The 19,705-nt window shown below is 42.1% G+C and overlaps 1 protein-coding gene across 1 annotated transcript in view; it reads right to left on the bottom strand.

Annotated features, from left to right (window-relative positions):
- The window catches only part of CCKAR (cholecystokinin A receptor), a 662,232-nt gene extending 642,752 nt beyond the window's left edge, over positions 1-19,480 (bottom strand). The window contains exons 1-2 of the mRNA XM_085643324.1: positions 19,274-19,480; positions 18,048-18,299 (exon numbers count right to left, since the gene is read on the bottom strand). Coding sequence (XP_085499450.1) covers positions 18,048-18,299; positions 19,274-19,418 — 397 coding nt within the window. The 5' untranslated portion in view covers positions 19,419-19,480. The remainder of the gene's footprint in view (positions 1-18,047; positions 18,300-19,273) is intronic.
- Between the last annotated feature and the right edge of the window lie 225 nt (positions 19,481-19,705).

Raw genomic sequence — 19,705 nt, 5'->3', positions numbered from 1 at the left:
CGCGTCACCTCAGTATACATTATAAGACTGAATTGAGAGGAAGTTATTAAAAGTGCTCATTTTAAGCATGAGTTAAAACACTGCCGCTCCTCTCACCAGACAACAATGCCATTTGTGAACTAAGAGGCGTCAGTTGCCATGCATACCCCGAATGTTGCCTAGAGTCTTATTATATTTAGAATAACATTAAAATCTAGTTCATTAAACACGGGAAGTTTTTGTACAGCATGCATCTTGAACTTGCATATTTCAAGGTGGCAATAATAAAGATGAAAACGGATGTGCCGGCAGGCAAGAAAACACGAACGGGAGGGGGGGCGGGGGAGGGTGAGAAGTCACAGACTGAGGGAGGGGGCGGTGGGGTGGGGAGACAGGGAAGAAAATAATGTTAGTAGTAAAGGGGCCAATAGCTGTGGAAGGATACAAATGATGAATGAGGAGGGATTAACAAGCCTCAAACCAATCGGAAGGCAGCATTTAAGACAAAAGCCAATGGGCAGAGAGTGGGCGAAGCTTCCACACTACAGTATATACTGCATGCCTCGCAAAGCGATGGGAGCGCATTCGCGCTGCAATGCTAGGCGAGACCTTAAAGAAAATAGTGTCAGGAGTAAAGGGGCCAATAGCCGTGGAAGGATACAAATGATCAATGATTAGGGACTAACAAGCCTCAAACCAATCGGAAGGCAGCATTTAAGACAAAAGCCAATGGACAGAGAGTGGGAGGAGCTTCCACGAAGCTTCCACACTACAGTATATACTGCATGTCTCGCAAAGCGATGGCAGCGCATTCGCGCTGCAACGCTAGGCGACACCTAAAAAGGGGAGTTTAACACTTGGCAAGGGGTTTTAAATACCAAGTCGACATGCTAGTATAAAATGCACACACTGGTCCTATAGTGGTTGGCCTGAGACATGTTTTAAAGTGCTACTTAAGTGGGTGGCTCAATCAGTGCAGCAGCCCACAAGTAGCATTTAATTTACAGGTCCTGGGCATAGGTAGTGCACTTTACTAGGAATATATAAGTAAATTAAATATGCCAATTGTGGTTGAGTTAAACAAACCATGTTTAAGGGGAGAGAACATGCACTTTAACACTGGTTAGCAATTGTAAATTACCCAGAGTCCTAAAACCAACAAAACAAATTGGAGACAAGCAGGAAAAAGGTTTGTTAGAAGACCACCCCAAGGCTGCCATGTCTAATATACTTTATTAACATAGGATTGATAACGAAAGTACGAATGTGAACATGCAATAATTATGTCAAAAAGAGTGAAATGTTTTTAGAATGGCATTAGCCCTTTCTGCAAGCCAGAGGGAAAAAAAAACATTAATTCCAAGTAAATACCCTGAAAATTGCATTATAAAAAAACATAGCTCTTTATTGTTTTGACTAGGATCGGTCGTAGTTTTTAATATTTTGTGGCAAAGATAACAAGTATATGCAGTACTTAGTAAAATATAGTACTGATAAGTGCACTAACTAGTAACAGCACAAGAGAAGAGTGGGATTCTTCGTATCCATGTACAAAACTACAATACAGGTCACATTATCACATGAAAGCCTGCCACTGTTGCTCCAAACAGATGCTCACGTACAAGAAGAGGAGCCACCTGCAGACACTCTTAGCCTGCTGGATCACTTTCCCATTTTAATCAGGTGCTCTCAAGAGATCAAAGGGGGCAAGAATGTGCCATAAACACAAAGATGTCAATGCACAGAGGGATTTGCCCTGCCACGCGACCTAGAGTAGCCTATAACAGGCTGTTGATGAAACTAGATAAAGGCTAAGGGCTGGAGGTCCAAAGCCTTGCCTCATTGTCAGAACTTTAGCAGCCTTCAATTTTGAATATACCATTATGTCAACTGAGCTTATTAAACACCATGTTACCCACAATTGGGGTGCCCTGGCACTAGAGGGAGCCCAAAAGACAGGGAAATGACAGAGCTAGTGAAGACTACATAGTAGTATTAAACAGGTAGGCTTTGAGATTCTTCCTGAATGTCATGAAGTTTGTTTCTAGTCTCAGTTGAGAGGGAAGTGCATTCCATCTTTTGGGGGCATGAAAGTATAAGGTGCAACCTCCTCAATGAGCATGTTGAATACAAGGGGCAACGAAGGGAAAGCGGAAGCTAAGTGCAGACATTGAGAGGGCACATGTCTGTGGATGTTTTTAGAGACATATTTTGTGCCTAAATACTGTACTAACTTATAATTTAGGCACAGCGTTTTAACGGTGGCTCTCTTCTCAATAGAAATCCATTGCAAGGCTTTAAGATAAGGAGCAATATTAAAATAGGTAGGCAAATTGAGGCCAGCTCTGGCAGCAACATTTTGAACCCTCTGCAATTGGGAGGTGAACCAGGCCAAAATGTTCAGATATATAATGCATTTCCACAATCCAGTTTAGATTAAATTATGGATTCACATGATAACTTAGGAGAAATCTGAAGATTTTCTCTATTTTAAGTGTAGTTGCAAGATGTGGTAGCCAGATTCACCTGGGTGTACATGGAAAGGTCGCACTCAAAAATAATCTGTAGGTTTCTGACTGAACTAACTGGGGAGCGTGCAGGACATGCCCCCGAGGCCATCAGTCGCAGGACCAAGTATCAACTTGTCGATGTTGAGCTTCAAAAAGCTTGAATGTATCAAGTCAGGTACTGCTTGCAAACAAAATTGCAATTTAGCTTAAAGAATGGTTGGGTCATTGGGACTAGGTACCACAATTGTCAGCTATTTCGGAGGATGTCAAAGCTGAAAGCCCTGACCAGAGCAACCAGGGGAAGCATACACGCATTAAGAGAGTTTGGCTTAAAATGGAGTTCTGTGGCACACTGTATTTGATGGTGGTTGCGGTGGCTTCAGAAGAATTAGAGCAGATTGGGTGCAGTCCATCAATAATAATTTAATTCAGTCTGAGTATAAGCCATTTACTCCAACATTCCCAAGCCTTTTCAGTAGAGTGCTATGGCATACCATATCGAAAGCAGGTGCTAGGTCACAAAGGACTAGTGCAGCAGCATTTCCCAGTTCCATTAGAAATTCTAAGTTATCAAAAGCAGATACTAGGGCTGTCTACTTGATATGGTTAGAACAAAAACTGTATTGGTCTGGGTCCAAAGGAAAATCTGATTCTAGGAAGTTAAACAATTGTTTGTTGATAAGCCTCTCAATAGTTTTGACCTTTATGTAGAGAACGGAAATGGGCCTATAATTGACCATACTCAAACAGTCAGCTGATGGCTTTTTAGCAAACGGTATCACCTCAGCTTTGTTCCAGTAAGGCAGAACCACTGCTTGAAAGAAGTAGATGTTACAAATAGAGGTAAGGTAAGGGGCCGCTAATTTAGTGATCTGGTTTAACCATTTAGGGAGGCATGGATTAAAAGTTGAGCCACACTTGATGGAAAGCAAAATGAGGGACGGATGGTGAGAACTATAAAATGTAAAAAAAGGCACTCATAAAGTTACTTTTGCTTTCTGTTTTTTGCACTGCACAGTGTCCTTTAAGCCAAGGGTGACAAAAGCAGTACCAGGGGTAGCAGAGGACATGCAAGCGTTGCAGTGGGAACCTCTGCTGACCCCCAAGTAACATCCATGCTCAGCCTGCTCTAATTAAGTACAGCAGCCACAGTAGAGTCCCAATTGGGGAGGCCTGTCTGACTTATGGGAACCATCAATATTCAGCCTTCTCTGGCAGTTGTCGATACGGTTAGAGTCCTATTGTATTGACTTCAGTGGTATTTAGCCACCTCTCTCATCCAGACTGCAGTACTTATAGAACACCATGGTTTAATGCACTGTGGTGCTCCTGTGTCTATTGAGCAGTCTGGGCACCACTGTCATCCATGCTGTGCTGATTGCAGCCGACCATGGTGGGGTCCTGTTGTGATGGTTTCAGTTGTATTTTGATTCTACTTTTATGCTGCCTGCATTGATTATAACAAGCTATTTTTTAGTCTAATTGTTTTGTTTCTGTGACTGTTGGACAGTGTTGTATTCTGGTCTTAAATGCTGTTCAATTCTGATTTGAGAGGTCCAGGATTTTCTGTATCTTTATCTTTGTGTTTTTGCTTCCATTCTGAACTTGAGCGGATGTTGTATATTTCTTATCTTGACCGGCAAAAAATTCCAAGGGTTGCCTTGTGTACGGAGAATGCTGTTCTACCAACTGTCTTCTTGATGAGTCAAGATGTTAACATAGAGCATAGTGTCCTGTACTGGGAGTACCACTGGAATTTTACTTGTAGGTGCTGTAAGCCTTTCCCTTGGATGACTCTGTGGATTATGTAAAGTGTCCTAAAGGAATTATGTCTGGCTATTGACAGCCAGTGTAGCGTTTGAAGAACCAGTGTTGTGTGCTACTTTGGGTGAAGGTGTAATAGCAGTCTTGCTGCAGAGTTTTGGATATTTTATAGTTTCCATAGTTAGAAGCCAGAAGCTCCCAGGTGCAAGAGCCATTTGTATAATCTACCAATAATATAATAAGGGTGAGAATGGCTTGATGTTTCTGATGGCATCCCAGATGAGGGAAGATGTGTCTTAGTCCCTACAAAGTGAATCTTCAGGCAACAGATTGTGCTGTGGGTACCCAGAAAGATTTGTGCGCATTCTATTTGGAAAGGTGGATCAGAAGGTGTGCAACCCCAGTTGGTTGGTCGACCTTGCTTCTGGAGCATGGCTAAGTCATGAAGAGATGCACCAGGGTTTTTGCACTCCTTGAGATTGCTTCACCTTTGAGAATCTTGACCTGGTGCAGAAGTAAGACAGGGTAAGCCATCCATACAGAAGGCACATATGTCCCCTGCACATTGTGTCCTTTATATACCAGAACTAGATTTATTGTTGGGAAGAATTTCATTCTAAACCCTGAATCAATCAGGTCTGGGAATAAAGTTTGTCTGGCTTGAACAAAAGTGCACATCACTTATGACGCCAGTCCAGCTCTCCTCTTCCATGCAGGTCCCATAAGTGAATCTTCCCTTAAACATCTGTGAGAAGAAAAATGTTCATTGCACTAGTGTAGCTGTAGAATTTTGTATCTTGCTTAACAGTTCAAAAAAATATACAAAATAAACCTCAACTTACTACAGAAACTGGTCCATCACTCAGACAGTCCTTTGGTCATCAGAAAGCCTGTGAGAGACCATCACCCTTCGCAACAAAACTGTAAGCCCCCCCACCCCACCCTCAATATATGCAGGTGAATCAGGTTACACATGGCATATAGCCACACCTCCCCTTCCCTCCTGATGAGCTTCCATCATGCACTTAGACCACAGACTCTCAATAGCTGGCAACATTTGTACTAGAATCCACAAAGACATGGCCATGGGGGTTTATGAAAAAATTCAAAACAAGAAAAAGCTGGTTTGTAATACATACATCCAAACCATGACATCCCAAACACATAAAGTCCAACACAAATGGCAAGCTGCCAGTCATTTCAAATAAACACCACAATTTATTGCAAATTACAAAAGGTCCAAATCACCACTTCTTACTCACAGACATCCATCATCTAATAAACCCAAAGAACCCATTTCATGTTGTGCATGACCAAGCAATTGAACATCATGCACATAAAGCACCAAACTACTATCAGGTTAGCAATTTTTGTTTATGCTGCAAATAGACATGACCTCAATTTTTACTCACAACCATGGTTGTACATAATATCTACAGCCAATCTTTCATCTACCCCACAACAAACCATAACATAGTATAGCTGATTCATTACATATTTTACACAGTCAAGGTATCCCATTTTTGCAAACTGCAAAGTACACGGAACATTACATACAGCCACAGATTTGCATATGCCGAGCAGCCCTACCATTACACAATACAGTCAAATTAATACAGAGTATACAAAATCAGTCCAGAACATATTGCATACAGCCAAAACAACACATGAACCACAAGTGAAGGCACTATTTATTATATACAGCTCATAATTAACATATTACACACAGCCCAGGCCAACCATAGCACGACCATTTAATATTAAATATAGTTACAGCCCCACATATTACACAGAGAAGATCCATTAAGAGATATTCGCAAAGATATCTTTACATGTGAATACATTTAAACTTGCAAAGTTACTATAATGTGTGGGTAAAACTACATGTGTACACTTTTGAGCTAATTTACTACTTTTTGCTATTCACCATTTATCAATGTAAGGTTACTCAAAAGCGTACACTTACATTTTTTCCAACTCCTGATATTAGGGATAGAGCCAGTAAAAACATAAAATATGACTGTAAAGTTACTACTAGTAGTGACTTTACAGCCATATTTGACAGTCTGTGCGTTTGGCAGAGACCTCCGCAATTGGGGCAGAGATTTCACTATGGTAATGTATAGGAAATGAATAGATATGTATTAAAGTTTAAAATAATTAACTGAATGAAAAATGAAATAAATAGTTTTCAAAATGTATGTTAAACGTTAATGTTAAATAATTTTATAAATGTAAAATACTTTTTAAAATGCTACTGTACTATTAACTAAATTCAATCTTTTTTATACATTTAAGTATATAAAAACAGAATTCTTTTTTTACAGATTTTTTAAAAACTTAAACCCACCTAATCAAAAATTTTAATTTTACTTTTATGTATTAAATGTTACTAAAAGTTATGTATAAAATCAAGCTACTTTAATTTGATTAATTTTCATTAAAAAATTAACTTGCATTTTATTTTTAAATTGAAAAAGACCGTTGCATGATTTTTAAATAAAATAATATTTACTTATACTTTCTTTTTAATTGTTTAACATTAAAATTATTTGTATATAATTTGTAATAAATGTAGAATTGGTTGCTGTATTTTAACGTTATTTCCTATAGGGTTTATTTTAAGTCCCTACCTCCATTATATTCTAAGTGAGGTAGTTACTGTATCTGTAAGTGACAATGGATAGTACTGGCCATACTCCAGCTTTGAGCTGCAGTACATTTACAATTTTTTTGGGTCCTTTGTGGCTGTAATAACTTTAGAAGTGCAGTTTGTGAATATGACGGGGCTTACTCTTTTGTTGGTGGGTTCAAATCATGTCCCTCCTTTAACCCTTCTCTAACCCCCCTTTAACCCCATCTTCCTCCTCCCAAAACTCCTTCCCTTAAGTTGGAAATGTTCCTCATTTTTCATCTCCCAGTCCCTCACACATTTACTACAAAACAATATACCTATGTGTGCGGAGAGCTCTGCAGTTGGTGAGGATTTCTCTGCACATAGGAGAGTTGGAGACGGAGAGCTCCACATGCAGGGTTGTAGTATGTTAGTAGTACTATTGTAGCACATCTAAACATATAACAAAATGCAGTTTGTGAATAGGCCAGATTGTGGGGGGGGGGGGGTTCCAGCAGAGCTCCTGTTCAGCGATCCCATTGCCTTTGGCATAAGTGGAGCTGCACCATTTTTATTTCAGGCTACAGACAGTAATTACTGTCTAAACACTTCATTGCCTTTGTTCTTCAAACAAGCACTGACAAAATCAATAGTTGTGTCTTTTTGTAAAGAGAAGTGTTTGAAAATGGTTGAGTGATTTTTTTATATGTGGTCCCCAGGTGTAATACAAAGAAAATTCCATAATGAAGTGACATCTCAGGATACAACTATATGGAAGATGGGAGGATGAAGTGGTGATTTTACAACCCACACGGCAAAATATTGCACAATTAATACTTTTGGAAAATGGACTGTATTATATTTGTTTCTTGAAGAACATTTTTGTGCATTTGCTTTTCTACTTTGTTGAAAGAACTTTAAACCCGACATGCTATAATGACAGCAAAGTAAAATAAATGCACATGGAAGGGTCATAAGTGGATTAACTCAGTGAATTTATAGCTAGTTTAGGCATCCAAACAGCAAGAAAATTTTAAACAAAAAGCCATAAACCATCAATTAAAATGCTGTTTTGTCACCAGCATCAATATTTTAACGAGCATGCCTTGGCTCTAGACTAACAAAACGACTACTTGAGCTCAATCACCACAGCCTATTGGGAACAAAAATGAAATAATGTAACCATCCAAGGAACGTCATGACCACGATGGACGGCCCATCCAAACAATGGCGAATGATGAAAAGCTTATAAAACCCATACCTGGGGTGTGCTGCCCCAACGTCCACTCTCCCCCTGCTCTCATCTAACTTGTTTTGAACCACTCATGATATGAGTGCTTCCACACCGCCAATTCTATCTATAGCCGACCTAAAATACCCTGCACGATGAAGCACACAGAGAGAATGCTGTTGCATACTACATGGAGTTAGGGTTTTGCACAGTATGCCATCCATCCAGTATTATACACAGCCCATCTATCACATAACACATACAGCTAATCCATCACATTTCACACTCACCCACGTAATTGCATAATACACACAACAAAGCCATTACATAATACACATAATCAAACCATCATACACAGCTCAGGGCAAAATATCTCACGATACACACAGTCAAGCCACCTCATAAAATGTGTGGCTAAGACATTAAATAATACAACCAGCCCAGTCCTTCTCCACAATATCGGACACATTACATATTTTACAACAAAGCCATTGCGTACTGCATACAGTCAAGCCTCTCTATATTATCCGTCGCCATTTAAAGTACAGCCAGTCTTGCATATGACAGACAGCCAAGCCATCCAATATTACACTTGTAACTGCCCACATGTTAAAACACCATGGGGGCATTTACAAGCCCTTATCGCCACAGGAACGTCATTAAAAGTGACATTTAGGGGAGCAGCTTCATTTCTCTAGAGAGAGAGAGAGAGAAAGGTGCGCCCCAAGCTCTTGGTCTTGCTTCTTGCATAAATACAGTCAACAATAAAACTTAAAACGGCTACATTCATTTACTCTAAAGTCCAGCATCTGGATTCAGAAATGCCCCCAGGGGGAGCTCAAAATCTGCCAGACTATCGCCCACCTACCGCCGCGAAGGCAGCGGGCCGCAGGGGGACAAAGAAAAGGAAGATTTGTCGCTTGTGGACCATCAAGACTCTGAGACAAGACATGGATTCATCACAGCACAAGGGCCATGGAGGACGAGGAGCGACAGAAAATGCTGGAGGCTGGAAAAGCTAAGCCTGCGCAATTTAGGCAGCAAAAGCCCTAGTCAATGGCCATAATATACAGAAGAAAGAAAAAAACCAACTGGCTCCAAAGAATCGGACCTTTCAGAAGATGGACCAGACTTTAGCCAGATCCAGAGTGATGACTCCAATACACGCAGTACTCAACGAGGTGCTGCCCCAACTAAGGAATATACTATTTTAAGAACCTTGCATTCTGGAGACACCATCAAGCATGCTCAGACATATACCATTGAAGGAAGTTTTTGATTTGACAGAATGGAAAACTTAAAAATAAAGGGATTTATCGTTGCTAAAAAAAGAATTTAAAAAAAAATGCCTCCAGGGCGTAGCAGGTGATTGAGCCCGCTTTTTGTACTACAGGGCACTTCTCTATCACAAACAAGGCAACAAATGTGTGTGCAGAACTTTCTGTAATGCCATCTGCACACGTGTGCATTTCACATCTGTGCAATGTGGAAGAAACTTTCCTAATTCCATGGGGTCATGAACCAATGCAAATGAGGAAACCACTTTGCCTTGGACATACTACCGATCTAGGAGTAGGGCCCACTCTGCAGGGAGAGGCAGTGTTAAGAAGCGCCACACTCTGCTGGAAGTTTCCTCCCCACCCCCTTCCCCAGTCCACTTAATATGAAAGCTGGAGTGACAGGTTGTAATTGCTGCCCAGCCTTTCACTGCTGTGCTGGGTATTTATTGTGAAAGACGCACGGTCCTAGTATTGATGGGATGCATTTGCAAACTGGGACCATGCTTCTAGTTTGTAACAGCATAATCTCCACAAAAAGGGATTCAAAAGTAAAAAATCTACTCCCAAAGGTCCCCCGATGATTGTAGAAGCGCTTCAAGTTTCTGGTCATTCACAAAGGATCTCATACATACTCCTGGACATGTGAGTTTTCATTTTCAAGGTGCCGGTCAGATTTTTCATTAGATGGAAAATGTTCATAATAAGCATGCACGAATGCACCTGTGCACGTGTAGTTTTAATCGCAGAAAATTCCTTCCTCTTAAACTAAACACCCATAATGTATGCAGGTGCTACCTTACAGGCTATGCAGGTGTTACGTAATCCAGGCGATTTGCAAGTTGAGAACCTGCTAAATCTTTGTAAAAATGCACAAGATTGAAGAGGTGGGGGTGATCACTGTACGTTGCTGGGCCAAACTATCCCACATACTTACTGGCTCCCTGTCCCTACATTTACAACGGTAGACCCTCTGATGTAAGTGAAAGTTACATGATAAAATTCGACAAAACCTTATTCTGCGATTCGTACTTGTGTTTTATATTTCTCTAAAATTTCCTTAGGTCCAGAAAAAACTTTAACACACACAGAGCACGTGCCAACCTTGGATCACATTTCCACTCTTGGACTACATTTCCCTACTCTCCCGTGTGTGTTATAGTTATGTGACAGGGGAGGTCGGAGTAGTGGAATTTTGCCTCTCCCCCCTTCTCAATGTGTGAGATCCAGAAAAAATGGTGTCAGTCGGACAGTAAGGGCATTGGCTATCAATGCCTGGAGACTGCAGTGACAAAAATATAGAGAGAAAGTCAGTAGTTTGGGCTTTCATAGAAAATGCCTTTATCCCCCTTCAATAGCACTTGACACAGGTAAAGCAAGGACAGCAGCAGTATTATCATCTCTAACACAAAATGTAGGTATAAACCAGCATGCAACAGCTTCAGTACAAGACTTCCTAACACAGAGAGAATACATACAACACAGATGGCAACAGTTCATGCTTCATCGCATATGCAGAGTAAGTACTGCATGTGCAATAAAAGTGGAGGCTCCCTCATATTCAAATACTGTCAATAAATTGGCGCGGTGCAAGCTACACTCACTGCGTGAGTGTTGGGGTGTGCTTGTGTGTGTGCTCTTCATGCTCCGTATATGATAGTAAGTGAGTGCGTATGTATGGGAGTGAGCCTTTGATGGTGTTTTAAGCTGCTGGGTGTTGTTGTAAAAGTCAATGACTGATGCTGTGACTGCTTGTGTCAGTGTCAGGGTTCTAGTGATTATGCATTGGAGTAATGTATGTGTGTACCAGGAAATTGTGTGATGTCATGGTTGTGTAATAGTGTGTGTGTGGCTGTGTCATGATGAATGTGTGTTTATGTTCCTGTGATGGTGTGAGTTTATGTGAGATAGCGAGTGCCATGGGATGTGGGAGCTCTAACATTCACTCACATTCCTTTTCTAGGTATTTTACCAATGTTAAAATGTTGTAGTGGGTTTATGGCTCTTGCTGACCCAATACTATTGCTTGGTATCTCTAGGACTGATAGGTATCACTATTACCTATGAAAAGAGTACTCGAGTAAACATACCCCAAAGGACTCAAGTCTGAATCGGCCTTGCCTGGATTTGATCCCCAAACCTATGTTTGTAACCGATGTCTGCAATTGTCTCGTAAACTCACTGAGTAGTTCCTGCCATCCACCAGGGTAGATGCATATTCCTAGCAAACAAATCTATGAGTAGATCTTGTTGTGTATGTGGTGTGTCTTGCAGTGACTTCTGACACACACACTCCACACCAGAGCTTGGCAGCATCTATCAGCATACCAATGCAAAGGCGGGGCGCAGAACTAGAAACAAGCGGGAGTTAAAAGGAGTACCGAATATTAAACAGTCAGTGGAAAGAGGGAAAGGCGTGTGACTCAGTTTGAAGGACAAGTGAGGAAGAAAGGGAGAGGTGCAGAAGAGGAGAATGGGGGCCAATGACTAAGAGGAAAAACAGGCATAATGGACACCTCCAGGGACTCACCAGAGGGGTGACGGCTAGCAGTACGGGGCAACAGAAACAAAGGACGCCGATTGGGTGGAAGTACTACACAGTACTCGGGAGAGAGTGGGGCTGTTGAAAGGTAGACGGAGACTATGTACCACAAAAAGGCAATGGGGCAGAATGAGACACAGGAAATGGCATGGGAAGCAGGAGACAGCCCCTTAGAGGATCCTTACCAGCTACAGCGCTCACAAAATGTCTACTTTGCAACAAGTACTCATCTCATATTTTTGGCGAGTGGGCGGGTGCACTACAGTTACAAGATGGTGAATCAACCATGGGTATAAATAACATTAATAGGTCACAATTACTCATGATAGAAGATTCACCGAGCGCGTAGGACAATGCAAGCACCCCTTATCAGATCAGTTGACTGGGGGTGATTGCTTGCAATGTTCAACACTCCATCCATCATCCCCTTTGGTTTTGCTTTGTTCGCCCTAAGTTGGCAGGGTATTCCCAGACGTGGGTCCGTTGCTCACTTTGCCACTGGATTCAAGATAGCCTGGCTGATGAGGGTTATGAACCCGAAACCGGTCCCAGGATGCTTGTTTTCGATCCAGGGAAGACATGGCTTGGCAGTTCGGGCTGGACTGTTCCCATGAGGCACAGGGTCAGACTGATTTGCATGTCTGAACTGGGGTGGCAGAGTGGGCTAAAGAACGGTGATGGATTAAACCCAGATCAGTTGACTGGAGGTGAGTGCTTGCAATGTTCAACACTCCGTCCATCATCCCCTTTGGTTTTACTTTGAGCACCCCTTAGGCAACCTTAGAAGGTGTGATGCCTTCATTTACGTCGTGTCCTATATTTAGGGCCACTGAAATTGTGCGATTCCACAGCTGATGACTTTTCCATGTAATTATGTTGTTGCTGTATGTGTCACTTAATCCACCATCTACTACATATCTTGTAACTTTCAATTATAAAACATGAGGCTGACTGATCAAAATAAACAGTGCATGCATGGTGCGACAGGTACTAGAGAGATGAAATGCTGCCCAGATATTATTAATGCTCCGTATTGATGACTGCAACATGAATAACAAGCCCTTCATATTAAAAATTAGTTCCAACAGGGTTAAATGCTTTGTTACGTTTTTCATGTAAATTCAAGATGTAGCATCTAGACTGCCTCAAAGCAGCAATTATTACAACAAGGGATGCAGGGTGTAGGAAAATGCTAAACATGTTACGTGTCTTGCAAGGCTTCCAGAAGCCCTTAATCTATGCACAGAATGAACCCTGAAACAAAAGATCAGTTTTCCAAGATATTTGGGCTGTTCAGAATGAAAGGGGTGCACATTGTTATTACACGATAACATGTAGGTGTGTTTACTGCATTATACAGTCTAGTATGTTTCATAAAGAATCTTTCACTCCAAGAGTTACAGTAGATAGTGAAGCATTATAGTGTGACTATGCATAGCCAAAACGTCATTTATTGCTGAATAATAATTTGTGTGGCTTGTGATAAATGTCTACAGTTTTCTTTCTTACGAAAGCTTTGTATTTCATGAGGTGCGTTCCTTATTAATGGCATTTTCTTCATAAATATGTATTATAATATAAATGACAAAATTACAAGACAATAATGCCACTGATTATTCTGCATATTGCTGCATATTTTGTATTCCCTTGCAGGATAATTTTATCAAACATGCCACATCATTTGTCCTCTGCTGCTGCATAATTCAAGCGGCTCTATATATAGCCCCTTCCTCGCTATACCATTTTAGAATCTTCCTCTAGTGGAGCTGAAGTGCCACTGCACAAATACCTAACTAACATCCACCTATTTCCCCTCCTGCTTGTTTCAAACAAAACATTACTGATACTTTTGACCTCTGTTCCATAAATATGTCCCACATAATGCAAACACATAACTCTCTAATAGGCAGTCCTTGAAATGGGGAGGTGCTGTCAGGTGACTGCACTTCTTTAATTTAAAAGGGAGAGTACCTGCACTTCTCAGCACTGGAGCAATACTTTCAATGTGAGAGTACTGGCACTTCTCAGCACTTGTGCTTTGTTACAAAACGGGAGAGTGCCATCACTTTTCAGCACTGGTGCAATACTATCAACTGGAGACTACTGGCGCTTCTCAACACTGGTGCAATACTTTCAACAAGAGAGTGCTGTCACTTCTGAGCACTGGTGGAATACTTTCAATGGGACAACACCTGCACTCATCAGCACTGGTGCAATACTTCCAACAAGAGACTACTGCCACTTATCAACACTGGTGCAATACTTTCAACAAAAGACTACTGCCACTTCTCAGCAATGCTGCAACACTTTCAACGGTACCAGCACTTATCAGCAGTGGTGCAATAGTTTTAACAGTACCCGCACTTCTCAGCACTGGTGCAATACTTTCAACAGTACCAGCACTTCTCAGCAGTGGAGCAATACTTTCAACAGTAACAGCACTTCTCAGCACTGGTGCAATACTTTCAATGGGAGAATACCTGCACTTTTCAGCACTATTGCAATACTTTTAACAAGAGACTACTGCCACTTCTCTACACTGGTGCACTACTTTCAGCAAGAAACTGCTGCCACTTGTCAACACTGGTGCAATACTTTCAACAAGAGACTACTGCCACTTCTCAAAACTGGTGCAATACTTTCAATAAGAGACTACTGCCAGTTCTCAGCACTGGTGCAATACTTTCAACAAGAGAGTACTGCTTCTTCTCAACACTGGTGCAATACTTTCAACAAGAGAGTACTGCCACTTCTCAACACTGGTGCAATACTTTCAACAAGAGACTACTGCCAGTTCTCAGCACTGGTGCAATACTTTCAACAAGAGAGTACTGCTTCTTCTCAACACTGGTGTAATACTTTCAACAAGAGACTACTGCTACTTCTCAACACTGGTGCAATACTTTCAACAAGAGAGTACTGTCACTTCTCAACACGGGTGCAATACTTTCAGCAAGAGAGTACTGGCACTTATCAGCACTAGTGCAATACTTTCAACAAGAGAGTACTGCCACTTCTCAGCACTGGTGCAATACTTTCAATGGGAGAACACCTGCACTTAACAGCACTGGTGCACTACTTTCAACAAGAGACTACTGCCACTTCTCAACACTGGTGCAATAGTTTCAACAAGAGACTACTGCCACTTCTCAGCACTGGTGTAACACTTTCAACAGTACCAGCACTTATCAGCAGTGGTGCAATAGTTTTAACAGTACCAACACTTCTCAGCACTGGTGCAATACTTTCAACAGTACCAGCACTTCTCAGCACTGGAGCAATACTTTCAACAGTAACAGCACTTCTCAGCACTGGTGCAATACTTTCAATGGGAGAATACCTGCACTTTTCAGCACTATTGCAATACTTTAAACAAGAGACTACTGCCACTTCTCAACACTGGTGCAATCCTTTCAACAAGAGATTACTGCCACGTCTCAGCACTGGTGCAATACTTTCAATGGGAGAACACCTGCACTTATCAGCACTGTTGCAATACTTTTAACAAAAGACTACTGCCACTTCTCTACACTGGTGCACTACTTTCAGCAAGAAACTGCTGCCACTTGTCAACACTGGTGCAATACTTTCAACAAGAGACTACTGCCACTTCTCAAAACTGGTGCAATACTTTCAATAAGAGACTACTGCCAGTTCTCAGCACTGGTGCAATACTTTCAACAAGAGAGTACTGCTTCTTCTCAACACTGGTGCAATACTTTCAACAAGAGAGTACTGCCACTTCTCAACACTGGTGCAATACTTTCAACAAGAGACTACTGCCAGTTCTCAGCACTGGTGCAATACTTTCAACAAGAGAGTACTGCTTCTTCTCAACACTGGTGTAATACTTTCAACAAGAGACTACTGCTACTTCTCAATACTGGTGCAATACTTTCAACAAGAGAGTACTGTCACTTCTCAACACGGGTGCAATACTTTCAGCAAGAGAGTACTGGCACTTATCAGCACTAGTGCAATACTTTCAACAAGAGAGTACTGCCACTTCTCAGCACTGGTGCAATACTTTCAATGGGATAACACCTGCACTTAACAGCACTGGTGCACTACTTTCAACAAGAGACTACTGCCACTTCTCAACACTGGTGCAATAGTTTCAACAAGAGACTACTGCCACTTCTCAGCACTGGTGTAACACTTTCAACAGTACCAGCACTTATCAGCAGTGGTGCAATAGTTTTAACAGTACGAACACTTCTCAGCACTGGTGCAATACTTTCAACAGTACCAGCACTTCTCAGCACTGGAGCAATACTTTCAACAGTAACAGCATTTCTCAGCACTGGTGCAATACTTTCAATGGGAGAATACCTGCACTTTTCAGCACTATTGCAATACTTTAAACAAGAGACTACTGCCACTTCTCAACACTGGTGCAATCCTTTCAACAAGAGATTACTGCCACGTCTCAGCACTGGTGCAATACTTTCAATGGGAGAACACCTGCACTTATCAGCACTGGTGCAATACTTTTAACAAGAGACTACTGCCACTTCTCTACACTGGTGCACTACCTTCAGCAAGAAACTACTGCCACTTCTCAAAACTGGTGCAATACTTTCAACAAGAGACTACTGCCAGTTCTCAGCACTGGTGCAATACTTTCAACAAGAGAGTACTGCTTGTTCTCAACACTGGTGCAATACTTTCAACAAGAGAGTACTGCCACTTCTCAACACTGGTGCAATACTTTCAACAAGAGACTACTGCCACTTCTCAAAACTGGTGCAATACTTTCAACAAGAGACTACTGCCAGTTCTCAGCACTGGTGCAATACTTTCAACAAGAGAGTACTGCTTCTTCTCAACACTGGTGTAATACTTTCAACAAGAGACTACTGCTACTTCTCAACACTGGTGCAATACTTTCAACAAGAGAGTACTGTCACTTCTCAACACGGGTGCAATACTTTCAGCAAGAGAGTACTGGCACTTATCAGCACTAGTGCAATACTTTCAACAAGAGAGTACTGCCACTTCTCAGCACTGGTGCAATACTTTCAATGGGAGAACACCTGCACTTAACAGCACTGGTGCACTACTTTCAACAAGAGACTACTGCCACTTCTCAACACTGGTGCAATAGTTTCAACAAGAGTCTAATGCCTCTTCTTTCCAGCACTGGTGGAACACTTTCAACAGTACCAGCACTTATCAGCACATGTGCAATACTTTTAACAGTACCAGCACTTCTCAGCACTGGTGCAATACTTTCAACAGTAAGAGCACTTCTCAGCCCTGGTGCAATACTTTCAACAGTAACAGCACTTCTCAGCACTGGTGCAATACTTGCAATGGGAGAACACCTGCACTTATCAGCACTGGTGCAACACTTTCAACAAGAGACTACTGCCACTTCTCAACACTGGTGCACTACTTTCAACAACAGACTACTGCCACTTCTCAACACTGGTGCAATACTTTCAACAAGTGATTGCTTCCACTTCTCAGCACTGGTGCAATACTTTCAATGGGAGAACACCTGCATTTATCAGCACCGGTGCAATACTTTCAACAAGAGACTACTGCCACTTCTCAACACTGGTGCAATACTTTCAACAAGAGACTACTGCCACTTCTCAGCACTGGTGCAATACTTTCAATGGGAGAACACCTGCATTTATCAGCACTGGTGCAATACTTTTAACAAGAGACTACTGCCACTTCTCAACACTGGTGCAATACTTTCAACAAGAGACTACTGCCACTTCTCAGCACTGGTGCAATACTTTCAATGGGAGATTGGTGGCGCTTCTCAGCACTGGTGCAATACTTTCAGTGGGAGAATACCGCTACATCTCAGCACTGGTGCAATACTTCCAACGGGAGAATACCGCCACATCTCAGCACTGGTGCAATACTTTCAGTGGGAGACTACCAGCACTTCTCAGCAGCAAACAGGTACTCTGAGGCAGTGAGTACTTGCACGTTCTATATCTCTATTTAAGGCACTGTTAGTAAGCAGGGTTCACGAGGAAGGCCATGTAGGGAAGGTGGTGTAATTTCACAACAGTATTATTTTCTATAAAAGAACAGTTCTGAAGTCATATGAGTGATAACATTGCAGATGTTACGTCGTGAATGTACAGTGATGTCATTCACCACTTACCCATGAAGTAGGCGGCGGTTTTGCACACCGTGCTGCCAAAGATGAAGTCTTTGAGCAGGTTGGGGATAAGGGTGAAGGGAATGCAGAACAAGCACAGCATGAGGTCGCTGACAGCCAGGGACAGCAGGAAGATGTTGGTGACTGTCCTCATCCTGCGGTTCCTTATCAGCACGGTTATCACCAGCGTGTTACCCAGCACGCTGAGCAAGAAGATCAGCGAATACAGCAAGATGCGGACTGTTTGGTGCAGATCTGAATCGGACAGAAACAAAAACAGCGCAGAAAACATGAATACTTCAAGGCGCTAACTCTTTCCATAACGCTCAAGTTCAAAGCACTGACAGTGAACCCTATTTAAAGGAGATATCAGCGTCACTGCCATGTACCGGTTTAGTGCATGTGGGTGACCTGTCAATGTATATCTCAGACAGCATCGAAATACATTGTACTACTATAAGCACACCATTAAAGAAACACGTTTACGTAAACGCTAGCAGTTGTCCACTCATAATTGCAAGTTCCACTGAGGGAAAAATCATGTTTTTATAAAAATAAGGAAAATAAAGTTCAATTTAGGTGTTCTCTCGGTATATTTGGTAATTTTGCTAATCTACGTTCATCCCTGTACAGTATGTCCTTCGTGCACGTGCTATGTTAAAATAAATGTTGGTTGAAATGCAATTTGCACAAACTAGTATTTAAATCTTTCATAACACTTAAATGTCTTTTTCCGTCTTTCCTTCTTTTTCCGTTCTTACTCACTTAAATACTTTTTTACTGACCTGCCCTTCTGCTTTCTTTTTTCCTTTTATTTTGCATTTCTTCTTTATTTCTTGCTCCTTCTTTGTAACTTTCTCCTTATTTGTTTTATTCTCAATTCCTTTCTCTTTTTTGTTTTCTTTCCCTCTTTTCCCCTCTAGTTCATGCTTTCTTCTGTCCCCATATCCCTCGCCACTTACTCTCTGTAACAGTTTCTTCTCTCACCCGTCCGCCAGTGCATTAACAGTTGTATGCCAGTTTGAGGTATATAACTGTCTATGGGTGTCTTAATTTCAGCCCTTTCCCCATCACGCTTCTGTCCACCCACTGGAGCATAAATGCCACTTTATAAAATAGCACACATATGTCTTCCTACTTTCAACCTGTCCGTTGGCAGAAACCACGCAATCTACATCAGTTAGACAACACGGAAAGGTGATGATTGACATAGAACATCTGGTCCGTACCTTTTGGGGGAAGAGCTGTGTTGGGGTAATAGTTTCTGCATTCCACTGTTCCATTTTCGCCAATTATAAATTCGCAAAGAGAGTCCGGGTAATCCGTGTCGTTCCCCTGCTGGAAATCGTGGAAGTCATAGATCGCCTCCATCATCCGGAGGTCACAGATGTTCCTACTGGGGTGGGGGCAGGCACCTCGCTCTGCTCGCCCTGTTCCTCAGCACGCGCCGATGACTTCTCGTGCAGCCCGCTCTGGACGGACCTGGCAGCGAGGGCTCGCTTCAGTGAAGGGTCGCGTGCAGTCGTCTGCAAGGAGCGACGTTCGTCTCTCGCGAGCCAGCGCACATATCCCAGGCTGGCACTGACATGTACAGGCGAGGCAGCGAAGCAGCTGCACGCGGGCGGCACAGCTCCAGCGCCTTACCTTCTAGCCCCTCCCAC

This window comes from Triturus cristatus, chromosome 2_2 (assembly GCF_964204655.1).
Source record: "Triturus cristatus chromosome 2_2, aTriCri1.1, whole genome shotgun sequence".
Classification (NCBI taxonomy): domain Eukaryota; kingdom Metazoa; phylum Chordata; class Amphibia; order Caudata; family Salamandridae; genus Triturus; species Triturus cristatus.
Note: the sequence above shows the minus strand (reverse complement) of the source record. Positions and strands in the feature narration are given on the sequence as shown.